At 41.6% G+C, this 23563-nt stretch overlaps 1 protein-coding gene across 1 annotated transcript; it reads left to right on the top strand.

Moving 5' to 3' along the window:
* The first annotated feature begins 6202 nt into the window (after positions 1-6202).
* znf16l (zinc finger protein 16 like) lies at positions 6203-20526 on the top strand. Its single transcript, XM_006808483.2, has 3 exons — positions 6203-7120; positions 8364-8576; positions 18315-20526. The coding sequence occupies exons 1-3, from the start codon at positions 6373-6375 to the stop codon at positions 19019-19021; spliced, it is 1668 nt and encodes a 555-aa protein (XP_006808546.1). The 5' UTR covers positions 6203-6372; the 3' UTR covers positions 19022-20526.
* Positions 20527-23563: the final 3037 nt, after the last annotated feature.

Below are 23563 nucleotides of genomic sequence, written 5' to 3' on the forward strand. Positions count from 1 at the left end.
TTAAAAGGTCAAATCTGTGCAAAAATAAGGGTTTTTGTGGCTTTGGAGTGGATTGGATCAATCATTTTTAGAGAGAGGGACTTACCATCAAATAGATGATTTTCCTCTAAGCCCATTTAATTTAATTTAGAGAGGCTCACCTTGTGGCTCTTTGTAGTGAGGTATTTTATAGCGATTTATATATTAAATCAATCTACGTATGCAAAAATGTTGACCCCTCCAGACGGATGAAACCTGCTTTTCTTAAAGTGCACTGTTAAAAAAAACCCCACAGGGGCTGGGTTTAGGACATGTTCAAGTATATATATTTTTCTCTTGGAAAGAGAAAGCAAACAAAACTGAATGACAGGATCAACCTTTATACTGAAAAATACATTAGCAAGATAAATCATAGAATAGTATTTTGCTCAGAAAAAGTGTTTTACAGAGTTAAGTGGACATTTTTACTTGCAACTTTACACAAATTTGGTTTTGGAAACTCTTTCATAAATTGGTTAAAAATATATTAATTCCCCAACAGCTTGTGTCAGAACAAATGACCAAACATCCTCCACCTTCTGTCTCCCGAGGGGCACCATGCAGGGATGCCCGCTCTCCCCTTCACTGATTGCAATTTTTATTGAACCGCTAGCAGCAGCAATTAGGCAGAATACAGTAATTAAGGGCATAAAATCAGTCTTTATGCAGATGATGTGTTGTTTTTTCTCCAGCACTCACAAACTACTCTCTCTGTTTATTTTCAGTGATCCCAAGTAAACCATCACCAGACTGGTTCAGATCTCTGGATTCGTATATGTCTAAATTCCTTTGGAAAGATAAACCCCGGCGTATCAGCTTAACCCTAGAACACTATCGCTAAAAATAATAACAGCATCACTAACGCCGGGTGATTTTTACCCAATATGGTATACCCAACAAAAAGTACCTGTCATCAAAATATATAAAATATATGACAACACATGACAAATTAGAGTGGTTTTCTTTTATTTTCAGCTGTGCCATATCTAACAAAATGGAAAAAAAGTTTCATGGGGGGACCCTAAAAAATGCTCCAAAATTTCTGGAAAATTAGCAGTTGGAGAACAAAACAAATCCTAAACAAAAATATATTGATGCTGGAAACTTGGTCTTTGGTCCACCCATTCCTGGGATATTTGAGTCTTCCTTGGTGAAGGCACAGTCTCCTTGACATGCGAACAGCTGCAGGAGAGAGAAACAAAAAATGGCATTTTTTGAGTGGGTAAAAATGACCAGTTGACTAAAATATCTATTTTTTTACCATATGAATTCCCTTGGAAATCACCACTTGTTGATATTTATTCATAACCACTGCACTAAATAAGGATAACATGCAAATTGCAGGACCACTCTTACTTACCTATTCCTTACATGCAGTCAGTAGACACAGGGTAGTAATGGCGTGGACACACCGGTCGACGGCAGACATGGCACCTCTATCGCGTCTTCCTGTCCAAGCCTGTGGGGCAGTCAGCACACCTCACTAAGGGACCACTGTTTTCTGCTGCCACTGGTCCTGCCTCACCTTCAAGAGTGCCAGGGGTAGGGATGTCGAGCACGCTGCAGATCAGGACTCTGAGTTGACGTGACAGATTTGAAGAGGGGAGCCTCTGCTCTGCCCATGGTTTGATGAGTGCCAATGCCAAAGCCTGCATATAAAGCCGAGTGGGTCCTATGCTTGGTTGTGTATGCATGGATGACAGGAGCAGTACAACCTTCTTTTTTGAAGCTTTGTCAGGGAGGAAGGACACCAAGGTTAGTTCTTTGGTAAAGAGAAATGCACAGGAGCCTGGCGCGTGATTTTCTTTAACTTTCATCACTTGTGGGATCTCCCTTTTGTTTGCTTTTATTGTTCCCACTAAGGTCATGCCACAGCTAGCTACATAACATAGCTTTTAGATAAAAAAGAAAGAAAGAAAAAGAAATCTAATCAGCTAACAATTGCCAAGTTAAACAAACCTTACCTATATGTTACTCACTAGCTGGGATGCCAAAGACACTAAACCTGCAACAGGATGACAGCTGTAGTTGAAGAGGGACAGTAAATATGGTGAGCCTGTAGGAAAAAGCGGGATTTGGGGTAGGGAAACACCTACGCCTTCAAAGACGTCAAAGACAATGCTAAAGCTACCCAGGGACCCACCACACTCAGACAAACGCAACATATTGAAAATTATGTAAATACATTTGCTCGGGTGAAAATCACCCGGTGATAGTGTTCTAGGGTTAAAAATGCTACATAGGACCAAGGATAAAGGAGGACTAGAGCTGCCTAACTTTCAACAACACTTCTTAGCCAACAGGCTTCATCTCAAGATGGTTAAAACACACCTTCTTAGATGAATCCCGGATAGATGTAGAACAAGCACTATGTAATAATCTAGAAATTTCAGACCTACCATTTATCAGCTCAAACATCAAATGACATGAATACTTTAAAAGCATCAACATCAGCTCTTCTCTGACAGCATGGTAGGAGTTTCTAAAAATAACAGTCTTCATTGTTGCAGGGTGTGGTTTGCGATGCTGCGGCAGGTGCAATGGATGCACCTGTGCGGAATCTCCAATCACGCCTCGCCGGCTTAAAAGTCTAGATTTTGAGTTAATGTTGTTGTTGTTATGTTGACCTGGCAGTGGGAGAGCTGGAGCTGTGTGTGTCCAGCAACCCTCATTAATCAAATAAAAATGATCAAAATGCCACAGGGTCTGTTGTGCATGTTTAAAGGGATGTCGAAACCCAGGATGGGGGGCACGGCAGACCCACGACCAGGCCGGCAAGGCGAGGAGCTGGCCCGAATGTTGGCTGAAACTACCCAGTGGAGTGGGAGAGAAGACGTTGGTGCCTGTACGGTGAAGTCTGTGCGACCAAAGCCAAAGGTCGACGTGTGGTTGTGGTCTTGTCCTGCCTTCATTATTGTTGTTTATGTGCTCTTGGGTGGTGTTTTTCTGTTGGCTGTGTGCAGGAGGATGGAGGCTGGTTTGTGCTGGCAGACATAGGTACCAGGCTAGTAGTCTAGCTGCACCTAGGTGGGTCTGGGGCGGGCTTGGGGTTCTGTGTGTGCTCCACCTCCAGGCTGGGGCTCTGGCTGGGCCTTGGGGGCTTGGGTCTGGGTTGGTGTGTGGGGCTTGGCAGTACCCCTGCTGTGGGCCCTGGAGCAACCCTGGTCCAAGGGCAGGCTGTTGCCCTTGGTGGATTCCAGGGAACGGGAGTGCCTACCAGGGTCAGCGGGGTTGCTGGGTCCAGGGAGGGGGGACTTTACATAGAGTATGAGAATGTGAGTGTGTGTACAGTGTTCATTTATGTTTGTCTCCATGTTGGGCGCGTGCTGAGTATTTGTATATGTGTGCATGAGGGTGGCAATGCATGTTTGTGTCTGTGTGTGCCTGTTTGTCTGTGTTTATTGATGGATGGACTGACTTATGGTTTCTTGACTGACATTATGCTTTATATGATGGTGTCCTCATTGTTAGGGATTTTAATGTTCATGTTCTATTAATAATCCAGTGACAAAGGACTTTGTAGACATCACGGACACGTTTAACCTTGTGTTTCATTCCACACATAACGGCGGACACACACTTGATCTTCATTTATGTTCTTGTGATGCAGAGTTCTCTGATCACATCCCTGTGTTATTTGAAGTTCCCCTTTCCTGTACCACAGTTTTTTTTAAATATATGTTTGATTGTTTGTGCTTTTCTTATTTGTGCCTATACCACAGTTAAACCGCACTCTCCTGCTCGCTGTAGGCGCCAGTATACCCTCTGTATTGATTGCTTTACGACATCATCACAGATTCAGCCACTTAGACCTGCTGCTTCTGGCCATTTGCACTCTACTCCTGCACTCCGTAGACATTGAGGGTTCTTGGGAGGGGTTGAGCTGACACCAGCTGTTGTCTGGCAAACGGTCATTGGCATCATGCCCCCCACCCCCCTTCGCCTCTCTGGGGCTGCAGGCTGGCCCGGTCGGGGGTCTGGACTGGTGGGCTCCTCTGCTGCTGCGTAGGCTGGGGTAACTGTCATGCTTGGTACTGGCACAAGATGGTGCTAAACATATTCTAAAAATTTTAACTTTAAGCACTTATTCCCTAAATGCAGTTTTTGAGAGCAGGGCTCCACGCTTCAAATAGTCTTCACACATGTGGTGTTTCATGTCCACTTTAACCCTGCATTTCAACGTACAACTACTTGTATAGATGCCCTTATCCACTTTAAATAGATAAGGGCATCTATTACATTTTAAAACAGAGAAGGTGGACAGATACCCCACCAGCACTTTTATATTAACATATCAATGAAAAAACTTTGTTGGTTAAATGTAGAAAATGTAAACAGCTTTTTTGCTAATACATAATTCATTTTTAATCATCCTTTAGATATATACAGTGAACCATGTCACACAGTGCTCCCTTAATTTCAGATGCGATTTTATTTTTAAGTAAAATTTACTTTTTAAAATTATGATGTAGGCCTGTGTTTCTGAGCTGATTAAAAGCTTTGCAGGCCCAGTATTTCACCAGCCACACTGTTGCAGAAGCTCCCTTCTACATAGGTGGACTCGGTGGATTCAATTGAGTGGCTTGGAAAACTAAGCTCCAAGGTGTTACTGTTTATTTAAAGGCTAATACTCCGATTTTTACATTTACTGCTTTGCAGCGGAATGTCCACAATTTAGACTTTCTGAAGATTGTTTTAGTAAAGCAATTTAGCAGGAGCAAAGCAAACAACAAACCAAGTAATAATAATAACCACATAATAATCAAATGACTTGAATTATACTTATCCAATTAACCTACTCTGAGCTAACACTGATTTTGTTCTGATCTTTGAGAGGAGAGAGACTGAGGAGAGAACAGGCATGCCTTGGCCACCGACGCACTCATCTCTCTTTCATGCTGATAATAATAATAATCCAACAGGAAAACAGCAAAACTTGTTAATTCAGTCCATCAATAATAACATTGATAGAGTCACTAGCGTTTTGTTTTTATAAGGTGTTGTTTTTATGTATTGTTATGATCCAATGTTGTCAGTGTTTGTTTTATGTGTGACTCCTCCCACCAGAGGATGGCTGTGGGTTTTTTCCCTTTTCTCTCTTAGGAGGTGGACACCTGGGCGTGCCTGCTGAGTAGTTGGGTGGAGTCTCTTCCTGTCCTTGGATTGGATAATTGGCTAATCACCTCCAGTACTTAACTACCGGATGAAAGCCACCTGGTCCCCTCTCTCCTAACCTCCACCATCCAACAAAGAGCATGTGTTTTTGATTTGTTGCTGTGTAGAGTGTCTGTGCCCAGTGATTTGCAAGTATAACCCTGTGTGTGTGTCTGGTGTTAGTATCTTAATTTTGTAAATAGCTGTAAATAGATTTGTAAAGTAGCAATTGTGTATTTTGTTCACCTTGTATATCTTCTTCACTGCAGCAGCCTAGTAGGTGTGAGAAGCCATTTTTGTTTAAGTTTTCTCCTGTTTTTCATTTAGAAAGTTAGGTAAGTGAATTGTCTTTTGTTTGGTTTTCATTTTGTGTAGGAAAGCGTAGGGACCATTGGGGAGTTTTGTTTGTTATTTTTGGCACTGCTCATTGCTGAAGAAAATAAATGGCTGCTTAGCACTTTAAAAAGATATTGTTGTTGGTGTTCTTGCTTGGGTGGTGTGTGAGTGGGCCAACTTCTTGTTGCGTTCAATACTCGCCTAGACTAAGAACGTAACAGTATCTAATGATATTAGAATTATGATTCAACTGTATTGTATAAATACACATGTATAAATACGGGATAGCAAAATACAGTTTGCATCTCATCAGAAGTGCAAGAGCAGCAAGTGCAATATGAGCAGATTATACACAGAGTGGTGGGATAAAAGGTGGGAATAGTTATGAACAGATTATGTACAATTAAGTATACAGATGTTTATATACAGATGTACTGATGTCTTTTGTTTTCAAATAGCTTTTATATGGTATAGTCATATGTGAAATAAATATAAGATTGCAGTCAGTTCAATTCCTATTTTCACTGAGTGCAGTGCATTCGTTTTCTGCTGCATGCTTTTGGCTTATAGTAATTCATGTAAACTCTGATATTGCTGCAGCTCTGTTCTGTCTGTCAAGTACCACGTGTCGAAAACAATACTTCCATTCACTCATTTCGAAACAAAATGGGTAATGAGCCTACATCCAGACAGCTATTCGACACGAAATACTTTTATTTCGAAAAGACATTTCCGGTAATAGTCGCGTTAAGTGTGGCAAACCTAACAATCCGACCGCCTCTCAGCACCATCCAAACATTAGCTTGCTAAATAGCTTTCAGCTACCCAAACTGAAGAAAACAGAGCGCTCCATCCAAATAATCTATGAGTCGCAAACGAAACCACAGTTTCACTGAAGCGAGCTTGTCTCCTGAAGCCCACGGCGTCTTCATGGAGCCTCCCGGGTCAGTAAGTGCAGCTGACGGTGATTTCGTGGAGCTGGAACCCGACGAAGAGCTTCTCTGCTCGGTTAGCGACATCACTGAGCACCTCGGGAGAAACATCACCGTAGTGCTGGAGACGGCGTTGTCCGAGATCCGTAAAATGGTCAGCATCCGGATAAGAGTATTGAAAATGGAACTTCGCGAGAAAAGCGAAGAAATCGAAATGTTAAAAGCACAACTGGATACAGTTCAGCGGGATGGTAGGGACGCATTTCCTGGCGTAGCGAGCGTAGAGCCGCCTGCAGAGGCTGGCTTCAAGAAACATGACTTCAGCTCTGGAGCCAAGCACAACAATATCGACCCACGGAGAGCCAAAGCTCTCATGTCTGGTGTGAAGAAGGAAAATATAGACGCCATTTGTCACTATCTGATGAAAGACAAGAACTCGAGAGGATGTGCTGAAATGGACGGAGACCAGAGCAACCAGGCCGGTGACAGGGAGGTTCGCCAAGGGCCAGACCCGCATTCCCTTAACTTGTGGTCGGACAGCGGGATGGCCGGGACCGTGTCTATGCACGTAGATTCCGAGTCCACCACAGATGACATCTTCAGCATGCTCCCTTCCGGTAGCAAGCGAATGTATGAGTATGAATGGATGGCACCAATGGAATACACCTCAGACCTGAAAGGTAAACGCACATAGACGTAGTCATAAATAATGCTTATTTACTTATAACTTGATGACTAATATGAAAACAGAGTTTTATAACGTATAAGTGCTTGAAGTAGTTCTCGAGGCTTGTTGAAGGGCATTCCAAGGCTCTCCAACTCCAGATGCGTCCCAAAGCATGACTGAGCATGCGTTTTACACGTGAACCTCTCATGAACTCTTCTGTACACATAGTGACCATCTTTGGCACTTTTTTTTGTAGTGTTAAAATGGGAACAAATTATGTGTTTTTGCAGTTTGCTGCTAGAAACAAAGTAACTAATGACATCGCAAGCCCAACACGTTTAGGGTGCATCAGTCCTCCTGTTGTCCACGTGGGGACAGTGTTTATATTGCAAACTGTCTTTGGTAGTTTTTTTTTTTTGCCAGCATCTGTGACATTCAACAGTTGGCTCACTGTTTGGATGCACAAAAGAAAATGACTACACTACACACTAACTACACACTAACTACACACTCCAAATAAGCCGAGTGTCACAAATCTTTTACCATCACTCTCACTCTTCCCCTTTCCCCCCCAATTTTTTTCTAAGTGGTTGGTGCGGTGCATTTTTCCTACAGAAATGGGGAGTGTCATGTTTGTTTTTCCTTTGTTTTTCTCACAAGCACTTCCTGCTTGTGAGGGCTTTCTTTAGAAAATCCAATTTTTACCTTTTCTTATTGCACTAAATGTGACGACGCATTCATGGAAAAGCATTGTGTAAATCATTTATCATAAGTCTCATTTTGCTGGTACATATTGGTTCACACTTTGGACAAAAGTTGAAACGAGACACTGCGAGGTTGTGTCATTTTAAATCAGTCATGTGATTTGGGGGCCACTTACTTACCCTAACCCTATACAGGCCTCTATGGGGTTAGGTAAGTGGTGCTGGCAGACCACCTTAGACCACATCACAATCAAGCACAATCATTACCTTTTTATGAACAGCATAAAAATGTAATACAATAATATATTCATACACTTCATGATAAATTGGATTTCCATTGTTGACTTTTACTTTTCTGCAAATTCAAGTTTTGTATTTTGAACTTAATTGTTCAAAAATATCCAATAATATATCAATATTTTAGATCTGGACAGTTTTGCAAGTAATAAGTCTTTATATTGATTTGATCTGTTGTATTAGTCTATTTATATGGTAACCACTGGCTTGTAGAACATTAATATTAATCCTGATTTTTCTGCTATTGTGCCACAGTTATAAAGGAGCCTGATCATGAGAACGCCTGCACCACTGAGACAGAGAATGATGGGAATGAAGATGACTCGACCACGAGGGAGGGGTCGATACCTGAGCAAGCGCAGACTCCGCTGTCACGTGCCCAGCCTTGCGACTTCTCTATGGAGCCTCAGAGCTCTCCGGGGGAGGAAGGGAATCCTTTGGAGGACTGCACAGACAGGCCTGAGGCAGGTGCGAATGTAGCGGATTATTTTAAAACCCCGTACTTATTGAATACAATTATAAGTGGCATATTGCAATACCAGGTCAGTGTATACAGCTGAACTATAATACTGGTGGTGACACATAGATAGATTGTCTGTCAACAGTGACAGAAACTTTGATAAGGAAGTGTGGAAAATAACTTTCATTTTGTGCACACTAATAAATGCAGCTGCCTGGTTGCTGCGCTCGGTGATTTCAAGGCTAAATCACCCACCTTTAAGTGCCAGTTCACAACAATAATCAACTCAAGGCATGTTGTGTAGTGGAAGTTTCAAAAAACGACTGAAACCGACAATTTCTAACTCAATATTTACTTGATGAAAATGCTGATGTTGACGAATAGCAAGGGATACATAACTTTCATATTCTGCACATAACCTTCATAACATCAGCAAGAGGCTAGCAGCAGCACTAGGATAATTCCCCGCATTTCAAAATAAAAACATTTCCTGTCTATACCTTTCACAATAAGGCAAAAATAATTGTCACTAGCAGTTTAAACATAGCTGCAGTTTATATATTCACTGTAATAAATGACAAGGAAGGATAAACTGAGTCAGCTGAACCCAATATCATAAAGTGTCATTTAATTTCAATTCACAACATCCTCACCCCCCCATCAGCAGTTGTTCATCAGTATCCAGCTACCTTACTTTGGTGAGGTAGCTGGATACCTTATCTCTAATGGATATGATAGCCAAACAGGTCTCTTCAGCAAACTTCCTCACAAGTGCGAACATTACATGAACAAATGCGTCCATCACTCCCTGGAAAAAAATGCTATTCTCCCGATCCTCCAGGTTTGGGAGGGTCAGTTATTGTCTCCAGTCAAGACAACATCTCCCACTTTCAACACTTCAGAGCAAATCCAGAGCACTTCACTTCAGAGCAGTCTGTCAAGTTGTCACTGCCAGTGGCTTCATAAGCTGGTTAAGAATCTCTACCCATACTTCATCCTCGACCAATGTCTGTATACATAAGAAAGAGGTCGGGAATTCAACATGGCCTCTACCTCAAGTAAAGTAGTTAACACCTCAGTTCAGGACTCATCAAGAATGGATGCTTTCCGATGCATTCATCGAAGTATGAATGTGTGTGAATGTGTATGACTGTTAGATAGTAAGCACTTAACAACTTAGAAAACGTGCTTGTGTGGTGTGGATGTGGGTTTGATTGGGTGAAAGAATTATTTGTATAAAGCGCTTTGAGCGCTTTTCTACTCTATCTGAGCACTCAGAGTAGAAAAGCGCTATATAATAACCACTCCATTTACCAGATGTGGGGTTCAACACCTGGCCCTGTGGTGCAGTCAGAGTAACAGAACTGAATATGCTCGAAACTAGAGACGGTTGTGGATAGAGCAGGGTAGGACTGGGCAATATATCAAGTTTTTTAAAAATATCGATATATTTTCATACGACATATAAGATGTGAGAATATCGTTTATATCGATATAGTATATGTTACGTTATAACTATTCTTGTGGAGCCGTAAGTTTGCCTCTCTTTCATCCACTTTTGTCTCTACGCAACGTTACTCGGCCTCGCCTCTCCTTCACTGAACACAACTCCCCCAACTCCCCCATAGCTTCGCCTGCAGGCAATGACAAGATGAACACGGCAAATCTCCGTTAACGAGTTACCGCGGATTGCCCCGTGCGTGGGGGTGGACAGCGTCAACATGTTAGCGAGCTAACTGCCCAACGCCATGGCCTAGCATGGCCTAAAATCCTTTCATTTTCTCAAAAGTTGACAGCGCACCTTATGTATGAATTCTGGTTGTGCTTGATGGCCGCGAACCGATTTTATGTGGTACACAGCGTTCAGCAATCTGTCAAAAAATGTTTTAGTACGACTTTGCTAAGTACGGAGCTGCACCGCTTGATGGATTGTTGGAGCATTACGGCGACCGAGGAGCCTCGCGGAGTGATACGTACTGTGCTTCAACGTAATATATTTATCACGATATACATTGTGTGTGTATAAGGACCATAAATGGCACCTGTTAAGAGACGTGATTACAAAGCGGATTTCAAACTCAAGGCACGCAGTAGAAGTTGGGAACAGAGCAGCTGTGAAATCTGTCTATGTTATCATGCTCAGCGTCTTTTAGTTTACATTTTGACTGCACAATTGTGAGCTTTTTGTTATGCACAAAAACAACATAGTTTTCTTTTATTTATGGAGCATTATTATTTAATAAATGCTCATAATTTATTTTTGAGTAATTTCTGCATGTACATCTATGCTGTATGCTAATAAAAGTGCCTGTGTGACATCTGGGACACAGCAAAAAGAACTCTGTTTTTGTTCTTACCTTATAGCTTTAAAACAAAAATATCAAGATATATATCGTATATCGCCATCCAGCTAAAAAATATCGAGATATGAATTTTGGGTCATATCGCCCAGTTCTAGAGCAGGGCGATATGACCAAAAATATTTATCACAATATACATTTGAAAATTTGCGATAACGATATAACTGACGATATGATTGACACTAAACAAAAACTCCACAACTTTATTAGTGCAAAAAAAAACAACATCAATGTATTTTCACTTAAACAAGCAGCTGTTTTTTATGTGCATTAAAGTTAAATAAACATTTAACAGTGCAAATGCAAATTCCTTGCTGACAGTTTGACCAAAAGGCATTTCCAGTGAAAATTGGCCGACATATCCTCAGCATAACCATGTATAATATCCACTAAAGTTAAAAAGAGGTTATACACACACAATACGGTAATATTATGTTGAAGCACAGTACGTATCACTCTGCGAGGCTCCTGCCTACGATAGCCGTAATGCTCCGACAATCCATCAAGCAGTGCGGCTTCGTAGCTTAGCAAAGTCATACTAAAACATTTGACAAAATAGTGCTTTGTTGTGTATCTGACGGACGAAAGCTTAACCAGTTCCACACCACTGAAGTTGCAGCATTTTTACAAACCAATTTTGGTTCATCCGTTTCATTCAACGATCCGCTTTCGCCCTTCTCATTGTCCGTCGCCGCCATGCTTTTTCCGCCATGCTTTTTCTGCCATGTGTGTATGAGAACAAAGGCACTGCACATGCGTGTTTTACTCATATTCTATCACAATATTTAATTTTCTTATCGTTGCCCAACATTATACCGGTATTACCGTGAATGGTATGATATGGCCCAGCCCTAGTTGTGGACTCTCCATTATCCCCCCCTCACCTTACTCAAAAGCACTGTGTCTGCTGTGGAAACCTTCAGGTTTCTGGGATCCACAGTCTCGCCTCAGGAACTGTTGATCCAGTCTATAATCCAGTCTGTTCTCTGCTCATCCATTATTGTAGGACTTGGATCAGCCACCAAACAGGCCAAGACCAGACTACAACGGACAATGAGGTCTGCAGAAAAAGTCATTGGTGCTGGTAGGCGCTACAGAGCACAGTATACCAAAACAAGCAGACAGCGTCTTTCTATAGGCCATCACTTTGATGAATACTTACTACATTCACATAGTCCTGTACCAGTCATAGTACAGGACCATACCTTTTGTATGTAATTACTTATCCATCCCTTATTTATCCCATAATTTCATTCCAACATTTTTGCTCTCTGCACCATACGTGTTGTTACTGTCTTTGTATATGCGCACACATACTTGATTCTGATTCTGATTCTGACATTTCCACGACCACCTCATTTGTGTGCACTGTCTGTCCACATAACTCTCAGATCTGGTGATTTTGTCCCATTTGCACAGATTCATGGCTGCGTTTGACAGAATCTCCTTTGCTGTTGTGGTAACCAAAAAGGCCTTCTCCACAAATGGTAAATGGACTGATTCTTATATAGCGCTTTTCTACTCTCCCGGAGTACTCAAAGCACTCTATACAACATGTCACATTCACCCACTCACACCCATTCTCACAAGCACTTTCTCTATACTGAGTGCTTTTCTAACTACATTCACACTCCTATGGATGCATCGGAGAGCAACTTGGGGTTAGTATCTTGCCCAAGGATACTTGGCATGCAGACTGGAGGAGCCTGGGATCGAACCTCCAACCTTCCAATCAGTAGGTGACCTGCTCTACCTCAAGAGCTACAGCCACCACATTACATGAACTGCAACGGAAACGTTTCATACTGCCTGATAGGGCTGCTCGATTATGGCAAAAATGATAATCACGATTATTTTCACTGAAATTGAGATCTCGATTATTTGACGATATTTATTTAACAATAACAATGTGTTGAATAATGACTTTAAAGATTGTCAAAATAATATAAAATAGTGTGTAAATCCTGATAACAGTGCAAATGTTTGCAATATAAAAGATAAATGAAAAATGTAAACATCTATGTTTAGTGAAGTTTGCAGTGTTGCTCTGTGGTGCAGCTACGACACTGTAGCAAAGTTTACACACTGTGTCTACTTGATCCACGTCTGACTCCGCGAACCCATAATGTTTCCACACCACTGAAGTTTTTTTACCTCTTTTCAACCAACAGCAGTCACTCTCCTCTCCAAATAACTTCTGCTCAGCTTTCCGAGCTTCTCTCGGGTCCTCTTAATCAGCGGTCCCCAACCCCCGGGCCTCGGACCGGTACCGGTCCGTGAGTCGTTTGGTACCGGGCCGCGAGAGTTGAGGCTCAGGTGTGAAATGTATGGTTTTCAGGGTTTTTATCGGTTTTCAGCGTTATTTTGTTATCGTTTTTATCGTTTACTCGGTTTTCCTGGGTCTTTTCACGTGTGTATAAATCTTCTTTTTTTCGGTACCGGTACTAGTTTTATTTTGTTGTATTTATCCACGACACCTTAAAGGCCGGTCCATTGTCGGGCATAAACCGGTCCGTGGCGCAAAAAAGGTTGGGGACCGCTGCTCTTAATTGTTGTGACACGTGTTTGAAATGCAGAGAGGTGCGCTCGATTTGCCACACGGAGCAGCGCGAGAGTAAAGCACGAGGGAGGGGCTAATAATCGGCTCAGTCATTTTTAATGATCGTTGAAAGCCCAGATCGTAATCGTGATTAAAATTCGATTAATTGAGCAGCCCTACTGCCTGAGATGTTTTCTTATGGTTGCAGCTAACAGGAATAGGCCGGCTAACACACCAAATACCACTCATTCACATGTCTGTGAAGGTTCTCAGTCATCCAGGTCATCGTAGTCAAAGGAGCTTGCAAAGAAAAGTGTCTGAACTTCTTTAAGTTGCTTGAAGACGGATGAGAGGTGAGAGGTGAAACATCTTCAAGCAACTTAAAGAAGTCCAGACGCTTTTCTTTGCAAGCTCCTTTGAACACTCATTTACATGATGCACAACTCAATTTTGCAGCCTTTGGTTGGAGGTCCATCAAGCCACAGAAACCAAACAGCATGTGTGTCCTGTTGTCCTAGAGCAGGGGTAGGCAACCTTTTTGATGACGAGTGCCATCTAAAATTTCCTCAGAAGTCAATGTGCCTTATAATTGCATTAGCAATAAATTTAATAACACTCTATATTAACAGTTGCTGCACTGAGCGGAGAGCTCCTGAAGCATTTGAAGTCTCAGAATGTGGAAATTTCAACATCGCTTGAAAAAACTGGCAGCTAGCAACGTCCCTCTCACCAGTAGGCTAAGTTATTTTTAGCCAATTACAAGTTGAATCTGGTAGTTGGGGTTGTTAGCTAAGATACTGTCATTAAGAAGCGGCACAACTAATGTGTCTATGGAGCTAATTTGCGATGTGCACCGCTGGCCCAGCCATTAATTTTTTTAATTCACTGCGTGTCGTGCCCAGGGCTGGACTGGGACAAAAAATCAGCCCGGGAATTTTGTCTAGAGACCGGCCCACCAGGTATTACAGGAAAAGCCATAAAGCCTTTGAAGGTAAACAAACGCTGTTGTGACAGTGATGTACAGTCTTGTTGGTATATGTATGATTTCTATACATTTTACATCAGGTAAAAACTTTGGTTTAAGCTTCAGATAATTATTTAATAAAAACTAGATATTTTAAATGAGAATAAGAAAGTATTTATTTGTGCCCCCCTTTCCCTGTTAATGGAATGCCCCCCTGGCAAAACTTTGCTAGATCCGCCCCTGCACAGTTACCAGCTGTCAGCTACTTAGAAAAGGATCCTGGTGTTATTTGTCTCTCAGAAACAGTTCATAACTTCCCTTCAACTCATTCATGTCACCTAAAAGGTGAACCTGTCATGACCAGCAGCTTTTACAGCTGTAGCTCCAGCAAACATCAGCTGATACTAGAAATTAATATTAAATAAATTCTAACAACAGCTGATCAAGCTTAAACGTGCTGCTGTTGTTTAGCCCGACATCCGCTGGTTTCCTCTTTCTGGCGCAAAGTCGGAGATAAACAAAGGAGAGACGGGACTTGCGTCAGAAATACTGATCAGCTGATCAATGATCAGTTTTATGATTGAATGAGAGAAGAAAAGGCAGCTGACAGTGTAAAGACACAGAATAACTCCAGGTTTGTGTCTTTTTTTCATTCTAGCTGAAGTCCGGGACAAACTGTTCCTTTTCAGCTCAATACGAAACGCGTAATATTTTCTCTGAATGCGGGACGATTCCGTCTTTTTACGGCACGGTTGGCAACTCTACTAACTAACCTTATGAATAAAATAAAGTTCACTATCAGTAACATCATAGCACCCACCCAGCTGTATAGAAACTCCGTCATGCTAGCTAGTAGCAGTACGAGTTATTGTAACTGACGGTAAAAACTCAGCACAACGAAAATAAACTCCACCTAAACTTGGTTTATATCTGACCCAGATAGACTGCAGGTCATAACTTCTTACCTGAAGTTCAGTTCATTGATCAATGGTCATGAAAATTTGCATAATTAAGATTAAGGAACTGACCTCCCAGCTCATTGTTCCTTCAGTGGGCTGGTTTCAGTCATTATGCAAATGTATGTTTATAAGATTGAAACCTGCAGTCAGCTGAGACTGAAGAAGTCACGTTTCTCCCACTGAAAACATCCAGATGAACAGAATCAACTTTTGGAGAACAATGGAAAATGCACAACATGAGGAAAGACAAGGAGAAAAAATAACTCCCCCCAGACTGAGCTCAAACAGGGAGATCAGTTTGAGAACAGAAAAAAACACCTCAGCACATGAATCAGCACATCTCACTACATAGAAGACATAAGCTTCGAAGGCATTTGGAGGGGGGGGTGATTGTAGGTCTGTGTCAGTGTACATGCATATGTGTGCGTATGAGTGTGTGTGTGTGTGTTCAGCCGAGAGAAAGTGTCCCTTCACCCGGTTAGGCAAAAGTCAACAATCTTCGTTCGACGCGGGTGGCCTTGAATGAGGAGGGAGAAAGTCACAACACAGTCTTGTTATCTAAGGAAGAATTGTTATTCCTGTCAGCTTTTGCCTTGAGCATCCAGCTGGCGCCATGAGATGAAGATGGTAGCTGTTTTGGTTAGTGCGAACAAACTGCTTCCAATTTTACAGTTGGTCTAATGTCCGTCACTGGTCACCAGGTCTCTCAATTCCTGTTGTTCTTCTTCAAGATCGTATTCATATTGCGTTCAATAAGCACAGTCTGAGCACTCACAGCCCTGTCCATCATCTATCATGTCAGCCAGCCTTGTGGGATTTTGAACAGCTGTAGCTGCTTCTTGTTCTTCAGTAAGCCAGGTCCGAGCCAGCTCCAGAACTCTGTTATCGTGGTTCCGAATTGGTAGATGTCATTCACTGTCCTCCATCGAGAGTGTCGCCAGACACACGACGCAACTGACCATCGAGTATCCGTCAGCAAACGTCTCCGCCGGACAGTCAGGCTCTCCCAAGCCCAGGAAGGTGTCAGTTTCATTAAGGGACCAGTTGATCAAATCCATAATTCTTCTTTAGGTTTTCAGAGAACAAGTCTGGGAGACTCTTAGGGTTAGAGAATAAGCGAGACTATAGAATAGAATAGAATAGAATAGAATAGAATAGAATAGAATAGAATAGCCTTTATTGTCATTGTACCAAGTACAACGAAATTGGAGTGCCACTCCCTTGGTGCAAAATGCAATAATAAATATAAATGTAAAATATAAAAAGTACAATAAAACAACCGAAGTACTCAGACAATAATAAGTACGATATATACAGGATAGCAGCATAACATAATGATAGTATGAATAGCAGCATAATATAGTGACAATGGCAAGTATAGTTAAGCAGGTTCAATTGTTTTGTGCTTATTTACTACGGTGATAGCTCTGGGAAAGAAGCTATCCCTGAATCTGTTTGTCCTGGTTTTATGTGACCTGTACCGTCGGCCTGACGGTAATAGTTCAAACTGTTTATTACTGGGGTGAGAGTAGTCCTTAATGATATTGCCAGCTCTGCTGAGGTATCGAGAGTTTGCAATGGCCTCCAGACTGGGCAGAGAGCAGCCAGTGATCTTCTGGGCTGTGTTGATGACCCTCTGCAGTCCTTTCCTGTCTGAATAGACATGAGAAGCCAAGGAGGAAAGACAAGGGAGAGGGAGAGGGAGAAAGTGTGACCGCCTCCGTCAAGAGCCAAGAGAAGAATAATATAGAATAGGGCAAATTATTATAAACCTTGTATGTGAGGATCAGGATTTTCAATGTAATTCTGGATTTAACGGGAAGCCAATATAGCAGAAATCTGCTCTCTCGTTCTAGTCCCTGTCAGTGCTGTCACTGCAGTATTTCAGATCAACTGAAGGCTTTTTAGGGCGTTTTTGGGGGAATGTGATAATAATTAATTACAGTAGTGCATTGAGAATATCCTGTTAAAAAACGACTCCCAAATTCCTCACACTATTAATGCAGGCCAAGGCAATGACACCCAGGTTAAAGATCTGGTTATATATCATATTTCTAACATTTTTAGTGCAACGACCTCAGTTTATCTGAATTTAGGAGCAGGGAGTTAGAGGACATCTAGGTCTTTGTTTTTAAGACTTTCCTGCAGTTTAAGTAACTGGTGCGTGTTATCTGGCTTCATGGATAGACAGAGCTCAGGATCATCACATGGCAATAGACATCTTGGAGTCATTTTTGACTATATGTCCTTCAGTGCATATATGTAGGACTGCTTTCTTCCATTTGTGCAAAATCTGTAAAATTAGAAATATCCTGTCTCAGAGTGAAAAACTAGTTCATGCATTTATTAGGCTGGACGACTGTAATTCATTATTATCAGGATGTCCTAAAACTCCCTGAAAAGCCTTCAGTTAATCCAAAATGCTGCAGCAAGAGTCCTGACAGGGACTAGAAAGAGTGGACTGGTTCATTCACACAAGCACTTTTTTCTACATTGTTTTTAACAGCATAGTTTGTGTCTAACATTCACCCTTACTTAGTATCTTGCACAAGGATATTTGGCATGCAGACTGGATTGAACCAACAACCTTCTGGTTTGTAGGTGACCCGCTCTACCACCTGAGCTACAGCCACCCACCTTATAGTACCATATCACCCCATTAGAGCACTTCTGATTTGAGACTTTCTTTTTAGAGTAGTTACAGTATCCAAAGTCATATCCAGTGCGGATGTAACACTATTAACAACTAGATCTGGGGGGAGCTCAGGTAGCTGCTCTCCTCTATGTTGGAACATGTCATCGAAGACGATAACAGTGGAGGAATTATATCCTTAAACTTAGTTACAGCACTTTCAGACTGTAATGCAATTTATTCCCTGCTGCTGTGTTATTCATTATTGTCAATTTAACTGTCTTTGTTTCAGACCAGCAGTTATCCAGTCACACCTACATCTGCTCAATGTGTGGAACCTTCTGCCCTGACTCTTTCTTCCTGGAGGAGCACGTAAAACTAATACACTCAGACTCTGCTGGAGCCCTGGCTCTCCAGGCGCTCCAGTCCACGTCCTCCACTACACCCTCCATGGGAGATAGCAGCGGTGATTCCAGGAGGGCTGGTGGGAGCCAAAATGAGGGAAGCACACAATTTGGGTCTGTTGCAAGCATCAGTCAAGGAGGGGGTCCTATAAAAAAGGAGATAAAAATTGAGGGGGGGTATGAATGTGGGGACTGTGGCCGCCGCTTCAACTACCTCGGCAACTTGCGGCAGCACCAGCGCATCCATACTGGAGAAAAACCCTTTGTGTGTCCAGAGTGCGGGGAGAGATTTCGCCATGCAGCCCGCTTAAAAAGCCACAGGCTAATTCACAGCGGTGCCCAGAGCCCGTTTCCTTGCCCTCAGTGTGGGAAAGGTTTCTCTGTGCTGTCAGGACTCAAGAGACACCAACGGGTGCACACTGGTGAGAGCCCATACGCATGTCCTCAGTGCGGACGGCGCTTTAAAGAACTGGGAAACTTGTACACCCACCAGAGGATTCACAGCGGGGCCACACCCTACCGCTGTCAGCAGTGCGGGCGCAGCTTCCGACATCTGGGCACCTACAAGAGTCACCGCTGCACCCCGGGACAGTAATCGGCCTCTGCTTCTGTTCTCCACACTCCTAATACTAGGAAGTCTGAAATGTACATCAAAGATAGATTGTGATCCAGAGTTTGACTCATAAGTCGTAATTTCAGTGCTCTCTGATGACACCGTGAGGACGCTGGACATGTGAAGACTCGGTTTTATGAGATGATGCCCCAATGTTCATGTTCTGTTACATTCATGATGGAGATGTGCTTAATGAGCCTCAGTGTCTTGAATAAACTGACCTCAAGGCAAATAAATTGAATTGTTCTTTAGCTTTCAACAGTATCGCAACGCCTTCATCACCAGATGAAGTCTGAAATTGTCTGAGAATAATCTGAAATCACCGGCAAAATGATATTTCTATGATTATTAAGCAAACCACTGGTACAAGTTACCTGTCCTGCAGTGAGATTGGTAAAGTTTTTTTCAATGTGTATACATTGAGCTTGCAGGAAGTCCCATGGTGTATAGTGTATAGTATGGTGCTTATACATATAAACAAATCTTTAAAGTCACTTAACTATTTCCTGAAGTAAAGCACAACATATTTTTTAAATTTAAAACTGCTTGAACAGACACAGAAACTTGTCAGTTTCTATGTGTAACAGGCAAGGTCCTAGATTTCTTCCTTTCTAATGGTAAGAATATCATATTCACAGCCACATTTCTAAATTATGACAAAATATTATATTTTAAACCAGGTTTCATTTTTGTTTTTGTTGTTAGTATTGCATCCACAAGGTCACATATCAGGCAAGCCTTTGGCTAATTTTTTTTTTTTTTTTCCATAAGGACAAGTTCACCTGACATTGAGAATTAGGGCTTGAGTATAATTTCTTTCTGGAGTAGCTGCTGGTTTTACAGGTTTTGCTTATCAGGACATAAGAAATCATCTGGTCCTTTGCAGAGGGGTTGATTTTAGATTTGAGAAGTGATTTTATTCTCCCGGAGTTGCAGCTCATTAAACATTGTACACACATCAAGAATACCTGTTCAGTCATTAAAATTAATTTCATTTTGATCTGCTGACAAATTAAGGCAATTTACACATCTCTTTTATTAGCGTATAGTTAATATAGTTAGTATTTAAATATGTCCAAATTAAATCTTCAGAGCTCCGATGTGCAGCTGTCAATGTCGATATAAAAAGCAGCACTCAGAGCTAAAGTTACTAACTCGAATTAAAATATTAATTGAAGCACTCTGTGCAATAAAACACCACATTAATAACTTTCTGCAGCATTATTCTCTCATCATGTCAATAAAAATGTTGCGTTTAACTTACATTTTGTATATTCTTTATATTTATCATCATCATCTGGTAACATTTGTGATTCGATTGGGGGAAAACCCAAGAGATCACTTTATGCGGAAGAGTCATATGACGTGCAAAAGTCCCATTTTTATATGAGTGCACACAGAGCTCGGCTTAACAGAGACAGCTGTTAATCACTATTGTGATACCTGTTATTCCCAACTTGGGTTTTAGGTTTGTTGAACAAGCAAAGGCAAAGAAAAGAAAAGCCTGTGTGTCTGGAACACTGAACTTTCTGCACTTATTTCAAAAGATCCTGAAACAACAACGCATTTTAATAATTTACCAAAAACGATGCCAAACTGGAGTAATGGCGTATGAAAAGCTAAGTACACTCCATGAACTCAGTAACTTGGAGAACCACTTGAAGAAGATGTTTTCTGTGTGACTTTATCGGTCTCCTCATCACATTGTTGTGGAGGGACTTTGGCCTACTCTTGTTTACAGCGTTGGTTCAGCTCATTGTTGGTCTGGACTTTTCTGTTTTTTAACCATTCTGTTTTATATTTTCTGTTTTGTGGTCATTGTCCTGCTGCAGTATTAGAAAAGCTCATGAGATACGAGATACCAGATCACGTGGCTGCAAAACAAAACAAGCAGACCAAATAATTTTTTGTGTTTGTTTATTTACAATTTCTTCATGTGAATTTGCTGTGACATCAAACCCTGGGTCAGTATTTTGAATATTATCCACTTGTGAATAATTGTTCTCACTGCAGAATGACAGATGGAATTGCTGGAAATGGCCTTTAACCCTTCCCAGATTAACGGTCAGCAAAAATTGCTTCCCTGAGTGAATGGCTTTCTTCCTCAGCATTGTGTAGACTTTTTATCTTCTGAAAATATGAATAAAAATAAATCTAACTATAAGTATTGGCTCCTTTATTATACACTATGTTACTCCTCATATTATTTAAGTAATAAAATGATCTTTGTTACCAGGCCAGTAAAACACTGGTCTTTTTTTATGCATTCAGAAATTTGATGACATGCTGGGATATTTGAATCAGAAAGGCAAAGCATTTCTTTTTTGACCAACATGGTTGAAGTATGTTTAAATCATGAATCTTTGATTACTAAAAAGTAACAGTTTGACTTTAGTAGGTTCGTATTAACTGATTTGTTCTCAAACCCGCTGAATCTCCAGGATCCCTCTTACATGTGTAACTAAATGGATGGACCTGACAAAGCTTTTGGACAGCACCACCCACATGCAGACTGTGTAACAGCAACAAAACTTGGCTTTTGTGATATGTTTGCTGTCCTGATGCTACTTTGTGTTTATATTTAAACCCTAATTCTACAGTTTGTGTGTTTGATGATACAAAATTGTGATTTGCAGAAAAGTCATTAGCCACTGAAAGAAAAAAATGGTAGCACTTTCTATTAAAATTCAATTCAATTTTATTTATATAGCGCCAAATCACAACAAAAGTTGCCTCAATCATATGACCCCCTATGAGCAGCACTTTGGCGACAGTGGGAAGGAAAAACTCCCTTTTAACAGGAAGAAACCTCCGGCAGAACCAGGCTCAGGGAGGGGTGGGGCCATCTGCTGTGATTGGTTGGGGTGAGAGAAGGAAGACAGGATAAAAGATGTGGAAGAGAGACAGAGATTAATAACAAGTATGATTCAATGCAGAGAGGTCTGTTAATACACAGTGAGTGTGAAAGGTGACTGGAAAGGAAAAACTCAATGCATCATGGGAATCTCCCGGCAGCCTACGTCTATTGCAGCATAACTAAGGGAGGATTCAGGGTCACCTGGTCCAGCCCTAACTATATGCTTTAGCAAAAAGGAAAGTTTGAAGCCTAATCTTAAAAGTAGAGATAGTGTCTGTCTCCCGAATCCAAACTGGAAGCTGGTTCCACAGAAGACGGGCCTGAAAACTGAAGGCTCTGCCTCCCATTCTACATTATTACAGCTCAGTAATAAAGGGGTTATAGTAGGATAACAAGGGGAACCAGAACACTATGTGGTAATTTCTAAGCTATCACCATACGGTTACTCCTGGTAGATTCTGTTTAATAAGCAGGAAGCAGAGCTGCAAAATGCAAAACTGCCTGTTTCCATTTAATAACACATTAATAACCTATTAAAGCAAACTTTTTTCTTTTCTTTTTTTTGCCTGTCCGTTTGGTTCTTTAGCAATCGCAATTGTTGTCTGAAAGCCAGGAAAGATGCCCAACGGATTAATTTTTTCAAGTGGACCAATATGGCAATGCCATGTTGGTCCACTTGACAGACAATTAGACAGAAAGGAAGGAAGAGAAACAGAGGGGAAGGGGGGACAGTAAGAGAACACACTGAGAAAATCCGTTGGATCACCTGTTAAAAGATGTACAAAGAAAACAAACAACAAGAGAGCAACACAATACAGAGATGAGCGCAACAACCTGCATAGGTGTAAGTAACAGTAAATGCTAAATATTGAATGTTATTGAGCAGCACGCAAGACGGACAGCGCACGATATGCTTTAAGGCAGCAAAGGAAGATTTAGTCTGTGTGTGTGAGCGCGCTTGAGTTCAAAAGGTTTCTCCATGTAACATCTGCTAGAGCAGGGGTGTCAAACTCAAATACACAGTGGGCCAAAATTCAAAACTGGAGCAAAGTCGCGGGCTAACATTAATATTTATTGAAAAAACAAATCTTCCTCCAGATATAAGAATGACTCTTTTCTTATGGACTCCAACAAGTTTTGCTGGAAAACTGAATATGGAACAAGCAAAGCTTAATACTAAACGATATATATATTAGCTGTATAATACCAGTAGGCCAGCTCTAACAGTAATTTGGTATGGCTTCACGGGCCAAATGTAATTAGGCTGCAGGCCAAATTTGGCCCACGGGCCAGAGTTTGACACTTATGTGCTAGAGGGTGTGGGAAGCCATAGCCCTGCCCCCCAGAGCATGGGGCAGATATGGAGGAGACCTGGGCCCAGACATCCAAAGGCCCCCCAGACTGTGAAAGCCCAAGGAGGACCACCAGAGCGGCTACCGCGCCACCTTCCTGGAAGGAGATGAGGAGAGCCCCAGAGGTGGGGTCGCCCAGCAGCCACGGAGGAAAAGCCACAGCGAGGTGCGGTGACTTTAAATAAAACTGAATTGAATTGAATTAGTTTGTGGCAAACAGATTAAGGATTACAATTTGAATCATCATTACGAGACTCAAGGGGCAAAGAAATTCAAGATCCTGACTGGTGCAGAAAAGAATATCTGCAATTTGCT

This window comes from Neolamprologus brichardi, chromosome 3 (assembly GCF_056152115.1).
Source record: "Neolamprologus brichardi isolate AB-2024 chromosome 3, ASM5615211v1, whole genome shotgun sequence".
NCBI classification, from domain to species: domain Eukaryota; kingdom Metazoa; phylum Chordata; class Actinopteri; order Cichliformes; family Cichlidae; genus Neolamprologus; species Neolamprologus brichardi.